A 23,137-nucleotide genomic window follows, 5' to 3' on the forward strand; every position below is an offset into this window, starting at 1 on the left:
CGCACGCTTCCCTCCCTCTTCCACCCCTGACCCCCACCTCTCCGCTCGTCCCTTGCTCCCAGACCACAGCCTGGAAGAGGAAAAAGAACTTGACTTCCTGTCCTTAGAAACGATTGCATAAAGGCCCTGTGTCACAGAGAGGGAGGGAGGGAGGGAGAGAGAGAGAGAGAGAGAGAGAGAGAGAGAGAGAGAGAGAGAGAGAGAGAGAGAGAGAGAGAGAGAGAGAGAGAGAGAGAGAGAGAGGGAGGGAGGGAGGGAGGGAGGGAGGGAGGGAGGGAGGGAGGGAGAGAGAGAGAGAGAGAGAGAGAGAGAGAGAGAGAGAGAGAGAGAGAGAGAGAGAGAGAGAGAGAGAGAGAGAGAGAGAGAGAGAGAGAGAGAGAGTGGGCAGTGGCGGGAGGGAGGGAGGAATGTGGGAAGAGAAGGAGGGCATGTTCAACTGATGAAGGGAGAAGACAGGGAGGAGGAGAAGAAGAGAGGGGCACTGTCAAATCTTGACAGGGAGAGAAGCTCTTGTGTACCTGGGCATGCAGCCCAAAACACCAGGGAAGCCAGGCTGGAGCCTGCATGAAAGCACACACACATGTATGCACGCGCACACACACACATGTACACAAACAGACAAGCACAAGACGCGACGCTAACACACATACACGTTCGAAAGAATCCCCACACACACTCTTTTCCGTGCATACACACACCCACCCAAACACACACACACACACTGTCGTGGTATGAGAGAGATGACAACAGGAAATAGTTGGGTGCTCCAAGCCCCACAGCACTGTAAGAGACACGGACTGTGTGTGTGTATGAGTGTGTGAGTGCACCCCAGGCAGATGGCTACTCTATCCGTCTGGATGTTGGGCAGCAGCTACCCTGACTGTTTAGTATGCAGCCTGTAATTGGACGTTCTGGACTACAGATGTTTGCCTGTTTTTATTTTGGTCTGGTAGGAAGGAAGTGGGAGACAGTTTAATGACATCTCCCTTACCTCAGGAAATGAACCAGAGCAATGGGCTCAACAGGGCCCGGTGCTTTCAAATAAATAGCATGTTACTTTTATGGTGTGTGTAAAGCCTTTTTTCATTAACATAATGTGCCTTTTATGATGTCAGAGCGCCGTCAAGTGCGCTGGTAACACGGTGGGCGTTCAGTCTCCCCAGACAGCCCTCTGTCTAAGGGGCTCCATTAAACGTTACTGTCAGAGAAAATGACCACCTGTCAGTCCTCCGACAGGGGACGCCGAGCGAGAGGAATTTGGGACAGCCTGCCGTTTATTCACTGTTTTTCTCCCCCCAGGGGGGCCCCAGCATCTACCCCTCGCTCCCCCCCGCTCCCTCATCTCCCCCCCCCCCCCCCCCCCCGCATCTCCAAAATGTTCCTCCCCCATCGCTAATGAATCACGTTTGTGCGTCTAAATGTGTCGGTGGTTAGAGACGGTGAGAGAGAGAGACATGGAGAGATGGAGGGGGAGAGAGAGGTGAGAGATTTCTTGGAACCAGCTAGATTCCCTTGTCAGTGGCGTCAGTGTTTCTTAATCTCAATCACACGCAGCCAGCCGTGCACTGTGGTGCTCACTGTGAAAGAGCCCAATCCATCCAGCCGGTCACCGCAGCAACAAACATTAATAAACCCTAATTGTGTAAACACAGCTTCTAAATAGATTTGACAAGTCTTCATCACGTTCATCTATTTGTGCCCGGAAGGGTGTTTTTTTATCATAGAAAAAAGGTTTCCAGAAAAGAAAAGAAAAGATGGAGGATGGATCGTGGGGGGGGGGGGGGTGATTGTAAGACGTTCTACGTTTGACAGCTGAGGCTCTGTGTCAACCTGGCGCCAGAGGCGCGAGCGTGACGGCTCGCCGACTCGTGCGGCCGGCATCGCTCGCTCCCTGGCGTCAGAGCCGTTCCCGTAGCCCCGCCCCCCTCTTCCTGTATCACACACGCCCTCCGCCCCCAGGCAGTTGCACAGAAATATCTCCCTCAATCCTTCCCTGGTGTCCTAACAACCCCACCCCCCTCTCTCTGCCAAACATGTCATTTCCTTTATGACACCCTGTGGGGCTAATGTGAGGGGCCATTAGCGGGCTTTGCTGGCAGTTAATAAACATCACATTGTTAATTTCTCCGACATGAACCCACGGTGAACTTTCCTCGCCGGGATCTCCTTCCAGAAGATGTGGGGGTTGGGGCCGGCAATGGGGGGGGGGGTGGGGGCACAGCCAGGGGCTTACATCAATAGTACATTGTGTCCCACAATTACAATAGTAGCGCATTCAGATTGAATAATTGAACAGCGTGTTCGCCGCGGTCGGCTCGCCAAAGCGCTTTCCCCTCCGCCCCCTCGGTGTTTGCTACCGCTCTGTCTGCAGGAGAGGTCGTGAAAGGGGGACGTCTGGTTTGGGGTGGTGGTGGGGGGGGGGGGGAGTCTGTGCCGCCTGAGGAACGATGCGCGCCTCGCTTCTCCAGCGGCATTCCCGCTCCTCCGAGAACGTGTTGCTTCTCTCCTCCGGCCGTGAAAGGAGGGACTCCACCTTGTTCTCCCTGTCTCTGGAGCGCCGTGCCAGCCTTCTCCACATCTCCGGAAACAGACCTCCCTCCTTGACCGAGGCTGCTCGATCGCGTTCGCCGTGGTTCCGTGGGAACGGCACATCTGGGGGATGGAGGGCGGTGGCCACCCCGGTCGGGGCTCCTCTTCTCGGGCTATAGTTCCTCAGAACTCTGCAACACATCTCTCTAGCCTCGCCTCACCCCAGCCCACCAGCCACCAGCCCACCAGCCCCCTAAGCCCTCCCCCCAGGCCTGGGTGGCCATGGCTGGATGTTGCTAGATGTGGACATGGGGGATCAATGCCTCCTGTCAGCCTGGAGGTCTGGACCGGCCGCGGCAGACATGATGGACGTGCACACGCTGGCCACGCCCGCCGCTAGGAGAACGCCCGCGTCAGGAGTGAGTAATGGACGTTATTACAGGCGTGGAGTCACCATGAGAAGTGACTGCCGCGTGATTGATATGACCTCCCCGCGGAATCTCGGCACCGTGGCGACCAGCCCAAGGCTCTCGCTTTGGTTGTGAGACCTGGATAAACCCCTCCCCTGCCCCCTTCCCCCCCCCCCCACCCGCCCCCCTCCCCTGTCACAACCACACACACACGCACACACACACACCTAGCACACCCTCACACCTTCCCGGACCAGTGAAACACAGTCGTCCCTACGAAAGCTCCTCTCGTTTGGGAGGGTGGCTGCGTTCAAAGTGTTTCCAAGCTGGTGGTGGGGTACAGTAGACCTCCTGTGAACATTGTGCTGACTGAAATGGAAGTAGACACTGTGTTCTGCCATCGGGGTCGTGTCAGTATTCCGCTGCAGGTGAAATGCAAAATGAGACCGGAGGCGATGGCTGGCTGTTTTTTCCCCAGCCTTACACAACACATCCATGTTATTTACACCAACACGCCTGTCATCACTCTCAGATGGATGCTGGTAAGGAGCGTTGGCCCTTTACAGTTTTTTTTTTTCTGATTGCTTTAGACACACAAATGTCAGCTGACTCTTAGTGGAACCTGACCCTCAAGGAGCAAAACAACAGCCCAGATCTGCACAGTTATAAGCACATTATCAGCCTCACACTGTTTGTTTAACACTACACACAGTGTTTTTCAAATCACTGCACACACTTTTTTACATTCGACACATAAATATAAGATGATGTCACTTGCAGTTTTTTTTGGTTCAACTGCTTACATACATTTTTTTACTTGTCCTCTTTCTTTCAAAACTTAACAAACAAATCCAAGAATTGCACACATAAAATGCAAAATATCTCGTATCTCTTGCAAAATGAAGCACTGCATCAAAATATCACAAACACTTTTGCCATAATATTACATTTTGGGGATATATCGTATACACACAGTTATTCAAAACCTAAAGCTCTTCTTTTATGATCTCCTATGGCAGATATGATGAATCATGGTAAACACAAAAACAAGATTGAAACCAAACATATTTTTTTATTGTAAGCATTTGTGGTTGTGCATACAGTATTACACAATTCGAAAGAAAGAGTGTCGTAGAACAGAAACAAAACCAACTTTTGAAAAAGGTGATTATGCAATGGTGTGTGTGTGTATGTTTGTGTGTGTGCCACGAACTGTAGCATACAGTAACATATACTATTTTCTACAATATTGTCAGAATATCTTCTGACAGTCACTGTACTGTTGCACAGTATGATACAATCCACCAGACTGTGACCAATCATGCAGTGCACAATCATCAGTGTGGCATTTTGATTGGTTCAGGCAGGAGAACTGAGTGTAGTATTTACTTGATACTTTATTCACACGGTACAACACATCATCGTAACATTTGATTTGGCATGATGGTTCTGCTTGCATCGGCTCCCAACGGAGACACCGTCTGGACCTCCGAGCAGAGAGCAGCGACGCATTCCCCCTACGACAGGAAACACAGAACCAAGGGTGGAGGCCGGGGAGGCGGAGGCAGCAGATTAAACAGAAAGCAACCTGTGTCGCACTAGCAAAGCAGAGTGCAGCGATATCCTGATTAAATAGCCCGCCCTGCTAAGAAGGTGTGCCCCTACTGCGTGATGACGCGCTGCTAATGTCTCGCGTCCCCCTGCATGAACCAGCTCCGCTTGATTATGTTTGATACATGAAATCAAGATGCTTCCTGTTATAATTGTGTGTGTTACGTGGAGAATTGGGTGTTGTGTTTTGCAAAGAGTGTTTGATGAAATTGAAAACACAGTCAAAGGCCCAAAATGTGCATATGGTTTTGCAGATTTGAGGTGTGGTTCTGGTGTTTGAGTGTCAGGTTTCAGAAATGGTGTGAAAAGTAAGGAATTTGTGTGTAAGCATTTGAAAAAAACTGTAATTGCGTCAGGTGTACAAGCACTAAAGTGATTAATTGTAAATATACCAATCAGGTGTAAGCACTATAAAAAGGCAACAGATCAGCTTATCTGCCCTCATCAAAAGTGGAAGGCAATGTTGCGGGAAGAGGAAGAGGGAGAGTGAGGATGACAGGGGGAGCCCGTGGAGGAAGAGTGGTAGGGAGAGGGAGAGGTAGACCTAGAGGCCGTGGAAGAATAGGGCCAAATTGACAGTATCTAAAGAAATTAGAACATTGGTTGACCGTGTTGTGAACCATGGGGCAACCTTGAGAGAGGCTGGACAGAGAGTTCAGCCCAACCTCAGCAGATAAACTGTTGCAACAGTATTTTGGACATTTTGGTGAAAACGACTTTTCTCTCCTGTCTCCAGTACAATACAGTCAAATGTAACCAACGATGTAATAAGATGTAAAATAAGACGTACACATTCCATGATTGAAACAATGTACTGTATTTAATTTGTCTCCACAAATGTGTTTGCTGTGTTTAGATTGTGTAGCTTACCATACAGTACAATTCGAAATATGTTCTGATCTTCAAGTGAGCCCTGTTGATGCTTAAGCAATCGGGGAAAAACTGTAACAGCTTCCCATCATTGTTTTGTATCAAGCAGCCTTTGTTCCCAACATTCAAATCAAATAAAAATGTATTTGTTCTGCCCCATTTACACGCAAACATGTCACAGAGGGCTTCACATGCGCCCATAGAACTGCCCCTCAACCAACCCTAAACCCTCAAGGAAGTCAAGGGAAAAACTCTGCAGGAGAAGAAATGGAAGAAACCTTGGGAGGAGCAATTCAGTGAGGGATCCCCTCCTCCAGAGACTGTCATCCTTCCATAAGCCGTGTAAACAATGTGTCTGCTGTACAGTACAGGCATGTCTGTGGACGGCTATCCCATAATGAGGATGAATACATGGAGATGCGTGCGCCTGTTAACGCGCATCTCAATCGATCAAGGGTATTGATCGTCAACTCATTGCGCACACGGAGTCTTGTTGAATGCAGAAACGCCCTCTCTTTTTCGACCTTAAGGAAGCCATTCCCCTGGGATGTGCGCGCGTGCGTGCGTTTGAGTAATTAAAGGTGTCATATCCCGATCGGGCCCATTTGAGAACACCTCCAGTGATGGCTCCCCGCAGAGACAGACTGTGCTTGCGATGACGGGGTTCTGCCACTCGCACTGCACCGCAGGAAGGGACACCAACTGGCATGGGGGGGAACGTGGAGAGGCTTCCTCTCGGGATGGAGAGATGAGGAGGAGAGGGACGGAAGAAGATGGGGGAACCAGGGAGAGACAGGGAGGAGAGAGAGAGAGAGAGAGAGAGAGAGAGAGAGAGAGAGAGAGAGAGAGAGAGCGGGAGTTGAGAGGGATACAGAAAGATGATGAAGGCGGTGTGAGTGCATACCGCGCCGGTGATGGGACTCTGAGGGGGTGATGAACACAAATGTTTCTGGACAGTTCCGGACGGTACCAAAGACAACTCAGCCCTGCGGCGTAAATAGCTTCACGCCAGTATCCATGGTGACAAACGCCTCTAGTCGTACTGGGGTGACACGCATGCAGTGTGCTTGGGCATAGGGGGCCCACTTAATCCATAAACGACTCTACATTGCATCACCCCGCCACACACACACACACAACTGGTTACTTTGATGTCCCATAGACTATGGGTTGGAATAGTACTCCTGGGCGCCCTCAACTGTATCAGAGCACAGTGATATGATCACACGTATATTGGAACTGCACATATGGAGTAATTGCGTGTGTTTGTGGGTTCTGAGATGCAAACAGGGGTGTCCTTTTGGCTCAGAAATCCAACTAGAGCACTGTACGCTATGTGGATGTAAACGGTCTCACGACATGTAGTACTATGGGTTATTGCATTTTCTTTCCGAAGATTGAATCACGGGGTGCATATGGCTTTCGACGCTCATCTGCTGCTGCTGTTGCGCTCTGAATTGCCAAGCACGTTCAATTCGCTCTCCGGTGGACTGAATTCCGCAGCACGATATTTTCCCTCATGAGGACAGTTCAATAATCTCTCGTTGGCTTGCTCTCGCTCTCTCTTTTTCCTTCGCTTCTGAGACACACGGCGTGCAGGGGAAGCTTTGTGGTATTTTTAAAACGTGACAATGTCTAATTCAGGAAAGGGGGGCGGAGGGCGTCTGTGCGCCAGATAATTCATTAGGGGCGTCGAGCGCAATGTCTCACACGGTTCTGTGGAACTGGAGGGGCTCAGCTGTCCTGGCTCGCACTAAATCGGCTTGGCATACGAGGGGGGGGGGGGGGGCTGTTCCCTATGGGAACATAGGAGACTTTCGGTCCAGCGTGCATGCGTCCAGTTTAGGAATCAAAAGGAGATTGGAGTACAGCGCGTGCCACTATAGCAAGCCCCCAATGCAGGCAATTGAGAAGAAAAAAAAACCAAACATTTTAAATGGATAGGCACCCTTCCCGTTTGCGCATTAATTTCAGCTCTCGTTTGTTGTCGCTGAACTCACACAATATGAGTAGCCTAATGATTATTTGGCAAGCGACGGCTAAGTGGCTGTTTATCACGTTTAGCGTCATTACGATTTAAGCTCGCGAATCCAGGCATGGCACGCGCATCACCAGCTGCATGTTGTGAATGGCCTGACGGCCGTCTCCTGTCTCACTGACTGAGAGGTCAGCCAACGCATTACACCCCTCTGCAATGAGATCATCAGAGGCTAAAACACTTCAAACGTACCCCCTTCAGGACATTAGTGTCATTCGTTTCACGAAAGATGAACTCATTATTTTAATAGGAAAATAAAACATTGTCCCCCTCAGGTTATGACCATATAGATGAAATGCTGCGGCCATAGAGCATTATAGACCGTTTCCCCAGGGGATTTGGGTGTCGAGTGCACGGAGTAAGATGGTATCCGCGGAGGATGGGGATGGTAATTGGTTGGGATATCGCATCGTTAGACCATGACAGATGAGACGTCCGTCCACATGTTGGAGTAGATGGTACTCGGGGTCTCACTTGAATTGGCATGCCGACTGGGGGGGAAACCGGACCCCTGCGCCGCTGCGCGTCCAGAGACTGCACTGCAAACTGTCTCCGCCTAGCGGTGCGTTTTGTCATGGTTACTATGCCATGTTCAAGGAGCAACCTGAGCATTATGAACACACAAGTCGCTGCCATGTTTATGTTTGGATCTATGGCTTTATGTTCAATGCCATACCATGTATACTCTGTTCAGTCTGCCTGTGTTGTTTAGTGGTCTCTGAAAGAATTCTTGTGAATGGGGATAGTTTTGTCTATGTGCGGAGCCCCTGGGTATAACATCTTAGCGATCTCATTTACCCTTTTCATATTCTATATTTGGTTATTCTTACTCACGCGCGCGTAACAGAGGTTCCACGACGCACGGGAGAGCTTCATTTGAGCTATAGGAGTTAACCGGAGCACGTGACTCCTCCGACGCGCTGTGAACGGGAGAAAAACTTGGTTCTTCGCTGCAGCTGCATAGCTCGCTCTAGCAAGCACTGAGTGTGTTCAAAGAGGAGAGGAGAGAAGGGTCCGGAAACTTCCACACTCTCATTTATTGCTGTCATTAAACGATTCCGCGAATTCGGTTATTGATTTTCACCCTCAGCTCTCTTGGTTGTTATATGACCATTCTCCGGTCATCTGAGCCGGTGACATTTAGAGGTGGAGTGGGCACTCGTGGATACACCGCGGCGGGTTTTTGTTTCTCCCCTTCCCTCTCGACAGAAAAACGGAACACACTTGTCGAGGTGGCCGGGCCGCTTTCAGAGGACTATAGTTGGGCTCTTCAAGAGCCACATCTCTAACGGGGATTAGGACGGTGAGAGCGAGTACCGGCTGGTTTCAGCTGCGGAAAGAGCATGTCCTTGGGTGAGTGGACCCAAGTCTGTCTCCGGGGTTAGAGCGCGGAAATATCGTCCTTCCTAACTTGTTGCTGTTGTTTTTGTCCTCCGGTCTTAGAGAGAGCATCTTTTGGGTATGTATGCATACAGTTTAGTCATAACGTAAGGATTACGAAACCGATTTGGAAAATATCATATTGTAAAAGAAAAATAATTCGTTTTTTTTGTCGTTAGTTGTCCTGACTGAGTACATTATTTGAGACTTGGTATCAAATATTAGATGCATTTAAAACGGTTTGCTTTTTTGGAGATATAACAAATAAATGTTTTATTCAAGATTGCATCTGGCCATTCTATTGGTTTTAGAGTGCTAGTGCTAGTGCTAGAGAGAGAGAGAGAGAGAGAGAAAGAGAGAGAGAAAGAGAGAGAGAGAGAGAGAGAGAGAGGAAGAGAGAGAGAGAGGGAGCGAGAGAGAGAGAGAGAGGGAGCGAGAGAGAGAGAGAGAGAGAGAGAGAGAAGCTATCCACTTGCCATGACAAAGTTGAATGAAGTAAATTAGAACAACTGATAGAGGATCCCTGTCTGTATGCCCTCCGTTCTGTGAAGCCAGTAGCCTGCATTGCCTTTGTCCATGAAATGATCTCAATCCAATCTCAATCATGCTTCGGCTTCGGCTTCTGCTTGTCCTTCCAGATGTCCTCTCCACGCGCTGTCCTTCTCTGATCTCCTAACCCACCGCCCAGAGCCGCCCCCCCCCCCTTACCCCCCAACCCCCCCCCCCCCCCTCCCCGCCCCCCGTGCTACACCGGCTTATACGCAACGGATCACCATGGCAGCGGGTGTGGCGGCGTGGTTGCCCTTCGCCCGCGCGGCCGCCATAGGATGGATGCCGGTGGCGAGCTCGCCCATGCCCATGCCCCCCAAGGACAGACAGCGGGCCAAAGACGGCCTCATCGTCCTCAACGTCAGCGGCACCAAGTTCCAGACTTGGCGGAACACGCTGGAACGCTACCCGGACACCCTGCTGGGGAGCACCGAGCGCGACTTCTTCTACCACGAGGAGACCAGCGAGTACTTCTTCGACCGCGACCCGGATATCTTCCGCCACATCCTGAACTTCTACCGCACCGGCAAGCTCCACTACCCGCGCCAGGAGTGCATCTCGGCCTACGACGAAGAGCTGGCCTTCTTCGGGATCATCCCGGAGATCATCGGCGACTGTTGCTACGAAGAGTACAAGGACCGCCGGCGGGAGAACCAGGAGCGCATTGAGGACGACCAGGAGGACGAGAACAACAACGACATCGTGGACCCCAACATGACGTTCCGCGAGTCCATGTGGCGGGCCTTCGAGAACCCCCACACCAGCACCATGGCCCTGGTGTTCTACTACGTCACCGGCTTCTTCATCGCCGTGTCGGTGATGGCCAACGTGGTGGAGACGGTGCCGTGGGGCTCGGCGCCCAACCGCAAGGAGGTGTCGTGCGGCGAGCGCTACTCGCTGGCCTTCTTCTGCCTGGACACGGCGTGCGTGATGATCTTCACCGTGGAGTACCTGCTGCGGCTCATGGCGGCGCCCAGCCGCTACCGCTTCGTCAAAAGCGTGATGAGCGTCATCGACGTGGTGGCCATCATGCCCTACTACATCAGCCTGGTGATGACCAACAACGAGGACGTGAGCGGCGCCTTCGTCACGCTGCGGGTGTTCCGCGTCTTCCGCATCTTCAAGTTCTCCCGCCACTCGGCCGGCCTGCGCATCCTGGGCTACACGCTGAAGAGCTGTGCCTCCGAGCTGGGCTTCCTGCTATTCTCCCTCACCATGGCCATCATCATCTTCGCCACCGTCATGTTCTACGCCGAGAAGGGCTCCACGGCCAGCAAGTTCACCAGCATCCCGGCCGCCTTCTGGTACACCATCGTCACCATGACGACGCTGGGGTAAGGTGTTTCGCCTGCTGTGTTGGGGGGGGGGGGGCGCGCCCCGGCGTTGGATGTGTGGCATGACGCATTCGGTTTGGTTCACTTCCTGGTGTGTGATCTCTATGTGCAGTTCACCGTGCCTTTTCAGTGATTTGTCTTCAAACCTATCATGCACATGAGAAACGGCTAATGGAGGGGTTTAGATCCTTTGACAAATGACAAGTGTTGACTCTGTATTAACCTGATGGCTTCTAAACATTCATTACTGGTGGTATGCCTTACGCCCTTCACTCACAAACACACACAGTTTACACACACACACACACATACACACAGACCTCCCTTCTCTGGTTTTCCCGACAGTCAATTTAGGCTTGAAGTGAAAACAGCTGTCGCTGCAAAAGGATTCATGCCGTGAGGCTCGTGGTGTGTCACCGCGATCAGTGTTGGCATGTGGTTCTTTATGAACGTGAGCTCTGGGGCCTTTGGGCCCTCGGGGGGCACTCCACTGACACATCTGTTCATTGGCGCAACCCACCGATGGGTTAGTAGTCATGCAAAGCTTGCCAGGCTGCTGTCCATGGTGCTGAACCAGAGTTACTAGCCAGGCAGTGCATTACCGTGGCACGGCGCTGTCCGTGGTGCTGAACCAGAGTTACTAGCCAGGCAGTGCATTACCGTGGCACGGCGCTGTCCGTGGTGCTGAATGAGAGTGAAGCGAGGAGAACTCGGGGGCGCTTTCCTCCCGGTGCTCGGCGCTCTCCGCGGTGCTGAAGCACAACTCCAAAACGGGGGCCGTGGCGGCGGTTGCCTTGCCGACGGTACTTTAGGTGCGAATCGCGCTCTTGAAAGCGCTAATCAAATCGAGCGCGTAAAACACAGACGCCCACCACTTCGGCTTTGATGTATGTTTGACCCGCCTCATCCAAACCCACAGTGACAGGCTAACAGCAAACACCATACATTCACACCAGCTTGTTTGGAACCAGCCCAGCTTTATTCAGCTGACTGAATATCATTGTTATTCATGTGGCGAAATGTCACATGGTTTGTGTGTTATGTCGGTATGATCGAAATGATGTAAACCTGAACAGGCTAGAGGCCTAAGGATATCTGGACTGGAGGTTAATTGCGCGTACCGAGAGAGGGAGAGCAGACAGGCAGATGAATGGAGCAGCCTTGTAATGAGTTGCCTGGGAGAGAGAGAGAGACAGAGGATAGATGGCTCCAGTACTGTTCATTCCCTCTGCACTCGGAGCTGTTGCTTTCCCCAGCTGTCTCCGAGGATGATGCCCGTACTAAAATGACTTGCCAACACACTCATCTCAGCTAATCAAACCGCAGAGGGGCTGAGGAGAGGCGCACTGTGCGTGTGTGTGTGTGTGTGTGCGTGCATGCTTGTGTGTTTGTGCAGGTGTGTGTGTGTGCGCGCGTGTGTGTGTGTGTGTGTGTGTGGGTGTGGGTGTACGTGTGTGGATGTGCCGCTGCAGGCCATGCTGTGTTTACAAAGCCCAGGGCTTGACAGGTGTTAACCACACAGTAAATGACCCTTTGTTTGAAAAGGCAAACAGGAAAAGCACCTGTTTCTACCCCAGTGGGCTGGTCAAGAGGCCTGCTCAGCGTCAGACGACACCGTTTGCTGGCTGACGAAACAAGAGGAGCACTTGTTCAGGAGCGACTCTGTCAGGATTGCCTCGGTGCAAACAAGAGGATTGTCGATAAGAAAGAACGTTCACGACAAAGAAAGGGAGATCCATTGTGTCGCCGATGCGCAAATTGATCGTGATTGGTCCTCTCAGTGCAGTTCTACCTTAAGCCCCGCCTACGGGACTCTCCCATTGGCCGAGTCTTCTCTGTTCTCTGGCACTCTGAACTTCCTCTATCATTACACTGGTGGGGGTTAATAGTGGCTCCACGACATATCTGCTGCTTGTGTAACAGGCTTGACACCAGCCTGGATCAGTTGTGTGTGTACAGATTAGGGGCCTTGATTCCAGCCAATTCCCCCAATCCTGCTGCTGATCCAGTTAGAATGGGCCAGAAGCCCTGCTGTTTCAGGATCCAGAAACAAGGAGGACTGGCACTGTGTGTGTGAGAGGGAGGGGGAGAGAGAGAAGGAGGGAGGGAGGGAGAACTGAAGAGAAAGGGTGAGTGAGTGGGTGAGAGAGAGAGAGAGAGAGAGAGAGAGAGAGAGAGAGAGAGAGAGAGAGAGAGAGAGAGAGAGAGAGAGAGAGCACAACACAAAATCCGAGGACTGGATGAAAGAGAATTAGAGATATGTGAGAGTGGTGTTTGTGTGTGAGATAGTGTGAACAACTCAACCCTGTACCACAGATTAACCCTTGTGTCCTGCCCTCTCCACCCCTCCCGCCCCCTCAGCCCCCCCAGGCCATCTTAATAGACTCATTTGTGGATTTAATGAAAGCGGCCGGGGCCTATTAAATCACCACAATCCTAATTGGCTTATTCACTGTCAAACGGCATTCCAATTCAGTTGCAGCTGTCAGTATTAGAGTCGCAGGAGGGAGGGAGGATCATTAGACCGCTGTTGGCGGAAAAGGGAGACAGAAAGAGAGCCAGAGAGAGAGAGAGAGAGAGAGAGATGGGCGTGCTCGAGCATAATCAACCTCCATTTGCTCTCATGCATTCCAAGTTAGTGTGGACCCCAGGACCCCAGTGGAGATGGTGAGATGTCGAAACGTCCTCCGGGCACGTCTCCGCGGTAGCCTATTACAGGGGTCAGAGGTCACCTGTGTGTCGGTGAGGGGTCAGCGACCAGAGACATTAGTGTGTCTTTACCAGAGAGACGCTTGTCTGGTCTTGCGTGGAGGGGAGCGGGAATCGGGTTAAAGCTTCAGTAATTAGGGACCAGGCTCCAAACTGTACAAGGCCATGTATTATTCACCCTTTGACCTTATCTCCCAGGGCGATAGGCTCTTGTATTTTAGGGTTAGGGTCAGGGAGGGTGGACCCAGCTGAAGGGTGTAGAGGTGCTGAGCTGAGGGGTCGAGAGGGGTCGCCTGTTCCGTGTGCTGGTTCTAGTCCAGAACCCACCGTTCCTGGATCCAACATCCCATAATAGCTGGTTTAGATCTTGGAGCATCAGAGTGAAAAACTAGAGGCCGTACCACGAACACCGTGACATCCGCCATCTTGGGGTCCAGAAGGGCACTTGTGCGACATGCGTTTGACAAGATTGAAAGATCAGGGGCGGGGGGGAGGGGTGTGGACGCGCCATCACTTGCCTGACACACCGAAGGATCTACGTTTGAGTTGGCATTCCCGTGACACAATTACTGACGCGCCTCTCGTTCCGTGTGTAACGAACCCCACGTCACGGGACATCACGCTAACGCTCCGTGTGTCCCATCCGCCCGCTGGTCTGCCTGGATCAGTGCACGCATGGGCCTCCCGGGGTGCTGGTGTTTGCTGATCTCACTGTCTTACCTGTTGGTTTGAATGAAGCTTTCGGAGCATTTGAAAGGGTTCCCGCTTTGTGGATGGCGCGTGTAGGCTTTGAGACAAACTCTTTGATTTGGTGTCTTTAATCAAAGAACCTGACGGTGTTTTTTCACGATGCGGATGCTTCCCACAGTGTGTGTTTCTGGCTGTCTGTGTGTTGAATGTTCAGAGATAGTGTGCGTGTGTGTCTGTGTGTGTTTGTGTGTGTGTGTGTGACGGTGCTGCAATGCTTTTAGCGATGTGCTTGTTGATGTGTGCGAATGTGCGTCAACAATCCTGCTGCCTCACTTCCTGCGCGCTTGTCTGTCTGAGGGGTTTCTTCTCGTCTAGCCTAGCCCCCTCACTGCAGGGAAACACACACACCCTCCTTTCTCCTTGAGAAACACTTGTTCATCTCTTGCTACTTTCTTCCCCCCCCCCTCTCTCTTCTCTCTCTCTCTCTATTTTGCCTCTTCTTTTTGAACCCGCCAAACACAGTGTCTCTCAACCAGCGTTGGGTGTAATGCGTTACAATGTAACGCGTTACATTTTGTAACGCTACTACTTTTGTTAGGTAACAAGTAACTTAACGCGTCACTTATTTAATTGAATGAATCCGTTACTAGTTCCTTGTTCAAACAAGTAACGCGTTACTTAATTTAGTCTTTTGGTGAGAGCACTCACTTTGGTGAGAGCTAAAAGTCGAGGAAAGTTGAGGCTACTTTTCGCTTGGTACCTACGAAAACGTCTTAATCTGCTAGACAGGTGGGTTCCCCTTTGTTCTTTTGGTGCGCAGCCTCACAAGCCCAATTTACCCGGCGTCATGGAGCCGACCAGCTAAATAGTTATTTAAGACTTGCATGTACAGGCCTACGTAATGTCACATTAAATAATGTATTGAACTCAAGCTTGTGTGATGTGTTGCTGTATCGTTCAGTGGTTTCGGTTTAGGATTATATTACAGTAAGTAAAATAGTCTGGTTCAGTACATAAGTGAACACCATTTTGCTACCATATACCTAGCTGTAGCTTAGCCTCGTTTTGCTCCGAGATACAAACCTAACCCTTGTAGAGCTAGCTAACTACTAGACTTCTGCCTGACATTTTACAACATTATTTATTGATTAAAGAGTTTCTTGATTGAAGAACTTCATGCAAATATTGCTTTTCATTATAGTGGAAGATTACCTTGATCCATCTTGCTGTATAATGAGGATTGATCATGTTATATGCGAGTGACACTGAATATTCAGTACAATATGTGCTATTGCTGAGGTCAACCCATTAAATGTGCCTTCTGGGCATAAGAGTGACAAAGGTGAATTGTCTTAGAAATAAAATAATTTTCTTAATGTAACGCAAAAGTGACTTATGCCTTACTCTCTACAGCAAGTAACTAAGTAACGTAACTAGTTACTTTACAAGGAATGTAACTAGTAACTGTAATTAGTTACTTGAAAAAGTAATGTTACCCAACACTGCTCTCAATCCCCCCTCCCTTTCCCTCCCCCTTACACACACGTACAAACACACACACTTCTAGTACCGTATACGGTAATGTACAGATAAAATCCCTCCCCTGGTGTCACGCTTCAGTTCCTTGGCTCTCATCCCAGTGGAGAGTGCAGATTTCAGGTGAGCGGGGGTGGTAGGGGGGAGCTGTGAGGATCGGCCCATTGTTACCCTGGTTCGAGTCGCTCCAGAGACACGAGTCACTCTCAGGGCCAGACAATAGCAGGCGCTAGCTGACAATGGGGGCTAGCGTCGATGACTCATCACACCCCCACCTCTTGCCTCCCTCGCTCCCAGCCCTCGCTCCCAGCCCCCACCACCACCCCGCCTCCCTCGCTCACAGCCTCCACCCCCCCGCCTCCCTCGCTCCCAGCCCCCACCCCCACCCACCCTGCCTCCCTTCCTCCCTCGCTCCCAGCCTCCACCCCCACCCCACCTCCCTCACTCCCAGCCTCCGCCCCCCCCCACCTCCCTCGCTCCCAGCCTCCACCCCCACCCTGCCTCCCTCCCTCCTTCGCTCCCAGCCTCCACCCCCACCCCACCTCCCTCACTCCCAGCCTCCACTCCCACCCCGCCTCCCTCGCTCCCAGCCTCCACCCCCCCGCCTCCCGGCTCCCAGCCCCCACCCCCACCCTGCCTCCCTCCCTCCCTCCTCCCAGCCTCCACCCCCACCCCACCTCCCTCACTCCCAGCCTCCACCCCCATCCCACCTCCCTTGCTCCCAGCCTCCAGCCCCACCCCGCCTCTCTCGCTCCCAGCCCCCATGCCATCCTGCCTCCCTCGCTCCCAGCCCCCACGCCATCCTGCCTCCCAGCCCCCATCATAACGGGCCGAGCGACTGTGACTCCCAGGGCTTGTCATTCAGCGGGTGCTAGTTGGTTTCCCATCCAGACAGGAAAATACAGGCCGTCCTCTCCTCCAACCTTGCCCAGACTATTATGCAGCGAGGTGGAGTTCAAGGAGGTGATTTCCAGTGGCCACAGCAGGACGGCGAATAGATCACAGATAAAGTGAGCGCTGCCTCCGGTGCATATTTGAAAGTGAGATGGCCCCTTGAAATTGGTGACAAAGGCACATATTCGATTTTTTTTCTCTCTCTCCCGAACAACGGGTTCTCAGTGTTTTCTCATTTGTACATTTCAGAAACCAAAATTATACATTTGCGCTTGCATACGCAGAAGGTGCACACACACTCTCTCTCTCCCTCTCTCTCTCCTCTCTCTCTCCGTTTCACTCCCTCACTTTCTCAAGCAATTTCTTTTTTTTGTGTCACTCTGAGTATATCTTCTGTTTTGGATTAGGGTGGGACTAATTGAATCCATTCATTATGATGCATGGGCTACGATCCACAGGGTATGTGGATCGCATACACACTTGCCATGCACCCACGCACACCCACCCACGCGCACGCTCACACAGTTATACGTAAGTGATTATTTTAAATAGGATCCTAATGAAGCCACCCAGGAAACCAGCGGAGTGGAAAAGATAGCTTTTCTGCTAGCACTCTCTCAATCTCTCTCTCTCTCTCTCTCTCTCTCTCTCTCTCTCTCTCTCTCTCTCTCTCCCTCCCTCCCTCCCTCCCTCCCTCCCTCCCTCCCTCCCTCCCTCCCTCCCTCCCTCCCTCCCTCCCTCCCTCTCTCTCTCTCTCTCTTCCTCCCTCCCTCCCTCCCTCCCTCCCTCCCTCCCTCCCTCCCTCCCTCCCTCCCTCCCTCCCTCCCTCCCTCCCTCCCTCCCTCCCTCCCTCCCTCTCTCCCTCCCTCCCTCCCTCCCTCCTTCCTTCCTTCCTTCCCTCCCTCCCTCCCTCCCTCCCTCCCTCCCTCCCTCCCTCCCTCCCTCCCTCCCTCCCTCCCTCCCTCCCTCCCTCCCTCCCTCCCTCTCTCCCTCCCAGGGTTTATCCTTGGAGACCCCGGGGTTGGGCGGGTGGTGGCGTGTGCGGGGGGGTAGCCTCACAGCCCTGATCCCCCACCTCATTTGGGTATTATCATTTTAACGGGAGCCTATAAACGTTAACGGCTACCGTTATGATGTTGTGTATGAGGAAGAGAGAGAGAGAGAGGATTGACGAGAGGAGAGGGGGGGGAGGACAGGAGTGAAGGGGGAGAGGACGGGGGATTGGACAGTTCGGCACATGGAGAACGAGAGATGGAGTGACACCAGGTGGACCCTGGACAGATAGAGCAAGACCAACCTAACTGCAGATCAAGACGTCGCAGGTTCAAATCCCCCCCACGACTGTGCGTTGCTCTAGATCATCAAGCATCTGCCCAGCCCACGCGGGCCCTACACCTCATGACTTCCCTCGAGGTTGCCCGACTATGGATCCCCCTAGTCCCGGATCACCCCATCCGGGTCCTAACATGTCGCTCCCGCGCTGCAGTGGAAAACCAGGGGCTCTTGCTTTAGCTCTGGGTTCGATCCCACTGATGCGAGCCTGGCGGAAGCTCAACGGAAGCCAGCCCGAGAAGAAATGTGACCCTTTAGCCAGAGCTGTCACAGCCCGCCTCACTGTGCTGTCTTTAAAGACTTTAGGCTCTTTGACTTGACTGGGGATATGGGAGGAGCTAGTTGGGTAGTGTCGGCGTATGGGCAGCCGCTACGGTTGGCTGATCAGAGTTGGCCGGCTCCTGCAGGTCGTCAAGGTGGGTTGAGAGGAGGGCCTAATGGGGTGTTTAGTGACTCGATGGCGGAACTGGGCAAGCAGAACGGCAAGTGAATGTTGCGGAGCTAAACATGGGTTTACCTACCGCCAGACAGCCACGGTATAAAGTGCACCCGCATACAGTTTGAAAGGTCAAATATACACAGCATACACACTCACACTCACACACTCACACACACACACACACACACACACACACACACACACACAGCAGCATCGATGGCAAAAGAGCTCAGCACACAGGCCACCAGGAAAAAAACTAAAATGGCTTCTGGTGTCAAGTACTGTATGGAAATACTGTAGTCAACTGCTCAACTTCAAGCAGGTTAAGCATGGACTCTGTCGAGCAGTCTGCCCTTACTGTGTGTTACCAGGACCTCCCATGTGCTCTGGGAGAGCTCTTATCTATTGAGCGTTATCGACCTCGGCACACTGCGGTTATTGTACCCCTTCAGTACACACTTTTTTGTCTTTTTTTTTTTTTTGGGGGGGGGGGTTGTTTTTCATAAGAAATCATTGATCTGTTTATCAGACAGTCACAACAAAGAGTTGATGCCGTATTATTCATCTGTGAAAACAAACACCGAAGCACTCGAGGGGTCTTCCAGTGGCGCAGGGGCAGGGCTATGGATTGAGTTGTGTTCTTTCAGACTCTGATAGAGACAGACAAAGAGTCCAATTTCAGTATTTCAGTCGGTGTGTGTGTGTGTGCGTGCGTGCGTAAATGTAAATGTGTGTGTGTGATAGAGAGAGAGAGAGAGAGAGAGAGAGAGAGACAAAGAGAGAGAGAGAGAGAGAGAGAGAGAGAGAGAGAGAGAGAGAGAGAGAGAGAGAGAGAGAGACAGTTCAATCCTGTCCGATTAAACGCAGTGCAGCTCTTCCTGGACGCCGGCTCACCTTGCGAGCTCCGTCCTGCTATCTCGTTTCTAATTGGATAAGGAGGGTTATTTGAGCCTGTCAGTCAACTCCCTCTCGAAGACGGATGGCCCTTTGCTGCCCTGTCTCAAGCAGACCCTGTCTAATTCAAAACACCTGGCTCGTGCGTGTGGGCCGTGCATGCGTGACATGTAATCTAACTGCTTGTCCTTCTGCTAACTAACTTCAATGTTTCATGTTTTAACTCGTGCTGGATTGATAGATTGCTGGATTGATAGATTGCTAGATTGATTACTCTGGAAAAACAGCCTGTGGACACCACACGCGCCATCCGAGACGTCAACGATCCCGTGTCGGACTCTTCCGGATCCAGGAGAGAGCCTCCTTGTGCGCTCGCGCACGCGCGCGTTTCCTGAGAGCGTGGCAGCGCCGTCGTCCGAGGTCGGGCAGAGGACGTCTCCAGGCTTACGCAGCACCGAGACGTCTCATGAGAGATGCAATCCATTTACCATTGACTGGCAGTGTCCTGGACCGCGTACACACTGCCCTTCACACGCCGCCATACAGACCATAATACAACCCCGGTCCCCTTCTCAGACAAGGGAATGTCACACCGTGAGCGCGTACCTTAGCGACAGGCCTCTGCGGTGCGTTTTAATCAACCTTTTCCCGGACCATGGAAGGACGCTGGAACGTTCTAGCAATTTGGTCTCCTGATTCAACCCAAAATAGAACCTCATTGCTTCCAAAGAGGGATTGAGCAGTCGCCCAACGGCACAGCAGTTTAAATGAACACATGGTACTCTATTATGGATGACCTACACACACACACACTTCCACCGTCGTCACACACCCTCACGCCCTTGCGTCTATAATCTTGAGATTTCCTCAAAAGTTTAGTCGGACAGGTTGTTTAACCGTGCCGTGCGAGTCCCTGGTCTAACCCAGGAGGGAGGGAGGGAGAGAGAGAGAGAGAGAGAGAGAGAGAGAGAGAGAGAGGGAGGGAGGGAGGGAGGGAAAGAGAGGGAGGGAGGGAGGGAGGGAGGGAGGGAGGGAGGGAGGGAGAGAAAGAGAGGGAGGGAGAGAGGGAGAGAAAGAGAGAGAGAGAGAGAGAGAGAGAGAGGGAGAGAGGGAGAGGGAGAGGGAGAGAGGGAGAGAGAGAGAGAGATAGAGAGAGATAGCATGATAAGGTGAACGTGCTGCCAACTGACAAGGTCCTTCTGCTTTCCAGCAGATAGAGAGGTGACCTCATGTTTAAAACATCCCTCTCTCCTCTCCTCTCCTCTCCTCTGTGTCTCCCCCTCCCCTCCCTCCCTCCCTCCCTCCCTCTGTCCCTTTTCCTCCCTCTGTAAAGACTCTGACATTCACATAAACTCTGTCCGGCCTTGATGGCGTGGTAGATCGCGGGGCCCGAAATCTCCCCTGTAAAATAATTAGAATGCGTGCATCACATTCACAGGCTGATCATTTCACTCACACACACGCGCTGGAGGTCTCTCTTGTGGTGGCACTCACAATCACACGGTTTGATCAAATGTGTGTTGCGTTTGATCCTTACGGAATAAATGCACCTTCAACTCGTCGCTTCCCTGTTACCTCTTATCTTCTTCTGCGGACCTTGTGCTGTGTGTGCGTGTCGATTTGTTGATCTTGCTCAGCATACAGTTGCATGGTTTACGCCTTTAAACACTCTACAGTGCAACACAGTATCTCTTTGACAACACTTGGTGTTTGTGTTTGATTTGCTTCAACTCACAATAGTTTTGTGTGTGTGTGGTTCAAACCACAAGATGCACTGCTGCGGCTGCTGACAGTTTTCCTGTGAAGTGGAGCATGCTTCCGCACGCCATCTCCCCACTGGGATGCTAGCGAGCGAACTAACTAACTTCAGTTAGCCCTATACCACGCTAGCTCCCTTAAGGAATTTAACAAGCTAGCTCGAAAATGTGTGCTAATGTATCTCAATGAGCCTTCACTTAGCATGCTAGCTCTCCTTAGCAGCAAAGAATGGATAATGAGCCTACTGTGTGCTCTGGGCGAGAGGACTGAACTGGGATTATGATCCAGCTGGATGTCAATTTTGCGGGAGTGGGTGGTGGTCATTTTCTTTTTTGACTGTGGTCCCAGGATTTAACCAGAATGATGGAGTCAAGTCAACATATGCATATATCCTACTCTACTTTGGGCATACTTGGTTGTCAGCAGGTGCAGAAGCATGCAGCAGCTTGTGTTTATCGAATGCACTGAGTTGCTTTAACTGGACTAAACCCGTTTGTACATCCAACTTTGTGCTTTTCCACAAATTCACAAGGCATGCTACACAATGCTAACACTGTGTGTGACTGTCCCATCCACGCGAACCCAGCAAGCTTCCTAACTTGGCCCAACACGAATGCAGTGACGGCTGTGCTAAACGCCATCGAGGTCCCTTTCCGCTGCTGTTGTTCTTGTCTGCAGCCTGGAGGTGTGTTGAGCTAGCCTAGCATGGCTATTTAACAGGAGTGCCCGGGCTCATTTTCTCGTGTCGTGTGCTCAGCTACTACACAGACTGACACAGCACTTTGCAATTGGTCCCGGAGGCGACGTCAGGGCCACGAGGTGTGACCGGGAGACGGGGGCGCGGGAGACGGGGGGGGGGGGGCTCACTCTCTTACCTTGCCACCCGTCTCCCTCTCTCTCTCTCTCTCTGTCTCTCTCTGTCTCTCTCTCTCTCTCTCTGTCTCTCTGTCTCTCTGTCTCTCTCTCTCTCTCTCTCTCTCTCTCTCTCTCTCTCTCTCTCTCTCTCTCTCTCTCTCTCTCTCTCTCTCTCTCTCTCTCTCTCTCCCTCTCTCTCTCCCTCCCTCCTCTGCTGTGGCGTCCTCCGTTCCCTCCCCGTTGTTCGGCTCCTTTTCCCTCACATCCCATCAGCGCCCCATTCCCCCCTGCTCCACGGTTCTCACAGTTCATCCTCCTCTACACCCCACCACCCCCACCCCCCGCCATCGCTCCAGTGCCGTGGCCTGTCGGACCCTCCGAGCGGCGTGGAGCGCTGCCTCTGGCCGCAGCAGCGTGAGCGCCGGGGGAACGATGTCGACCGCTGACTGATGGGCGCGCCTGCAGGCTAGTGTGTGGGTGTGGGTGTGGTGGGGGGGGGGGGGGTTACATATGTAGACTTCCTTCAGTCATACGCTCAGCGGCGCGTCTCTCCTCTCTCTCTCTCTCTCTCTCTCTCTCTCTCTCTCTCTCTCTCTCTCTCTCTCTCTCTCTCTCTCTCTCTCTCTCTCTCTCTCTCTCTCTCTCTCTCTCTCTCTCTCTCTCTCTATCTCTCTCTCTCTCCTCTCCTTTTGCCTTTTTGTGTCTTTCCTCCCCCACCCTCACTGACAGTCCTCTCTGTTGTACTACCCACCTCCTCCCCTCTCCCCCCATCCCTCTCTCACTCTCTCTCCCTCTGTCTCTTTCTCTTAGCCTCTCTGCTCTGAGGTTTAGCATATCCCATCCCGGGGTCTCTCTCTGCTCTCCCCTCCTCCCCGCTGGCATTCTGACGACTCAGCCAAAACCGACTCAAAACAATTTAGCTGAATCCTCGCTACGCCTTTTAGATACAAGAAATGAAATAATAGCCGGGCTGGCAGGGATCATTGATCCAGGGCTAGCTGTGAATATCAATGACGTGCCATTACACCGAGATAAATACCCCCCCGTTCGTCGGCTCCTCGACTTGCCCCCGCCGCGCGCGCGCACGCTCGCACGTTAGAACACACAAACATGGAAACGCGCGCACGCATACCCGCTTAGCCGGCCAAACACACACACACACAGGTACAGACGCGGTTCAACCTCACACAAACGTAGACGCGCGGACGGACAAGCGCGCACACGCGAGCACGCACACGCACACCTCCACTGGTCAGATAGATCAGTGGACTGAAGACACGCCTGAGAATACCCCCCTCTCCCCCCACCC

At 52.2% G+C, this 23,137-nt stretch overlaps 1 protein-coding gene across 3 annotated transcripts in view; it reads left to right on the forward strand.

The window, feature by feature from the left end:
* The first annotated feature begins 9,612 nt into the window (after positions 1-9,612).
* The window catches only part of kcnd2 (potassium voltage-gated channel, Shal-related subfamily, member 2), an 86,710-nt gene continuing 73,185 nt past the window's right edge, over positions 9,613-23,137 (forward strand). For all 3 annotated transcript variants that reach the window (XM_084701968.1, XM_084701970.1, XM_084701971.1), the window contains exon 1: positions 9,613-10,721. In XM_084701968.1, coding sequence (XP_084558094.1) covers positions 9,613-10,721 — 1,109 coding nt within the window. The remainder of the gene's footprint in view (positions 10,722-23,137) is intronic.

Source organism: Hypomesus nipponensis, chromosome 7, assembly GCF_054491055.1.
Source record: "Hypomesus nipponensis isolate SF chromosome 7, ASM5449105v1, whole genome shotgun sequence".
NCBI classification, from domain to species: domain Eukaryota; kingdom Metazoa; phylum Chordata; class Actinopteri; order Osmeriformes; family Osmeridae; genus Hypomesus; species Hypomesus nipponensis.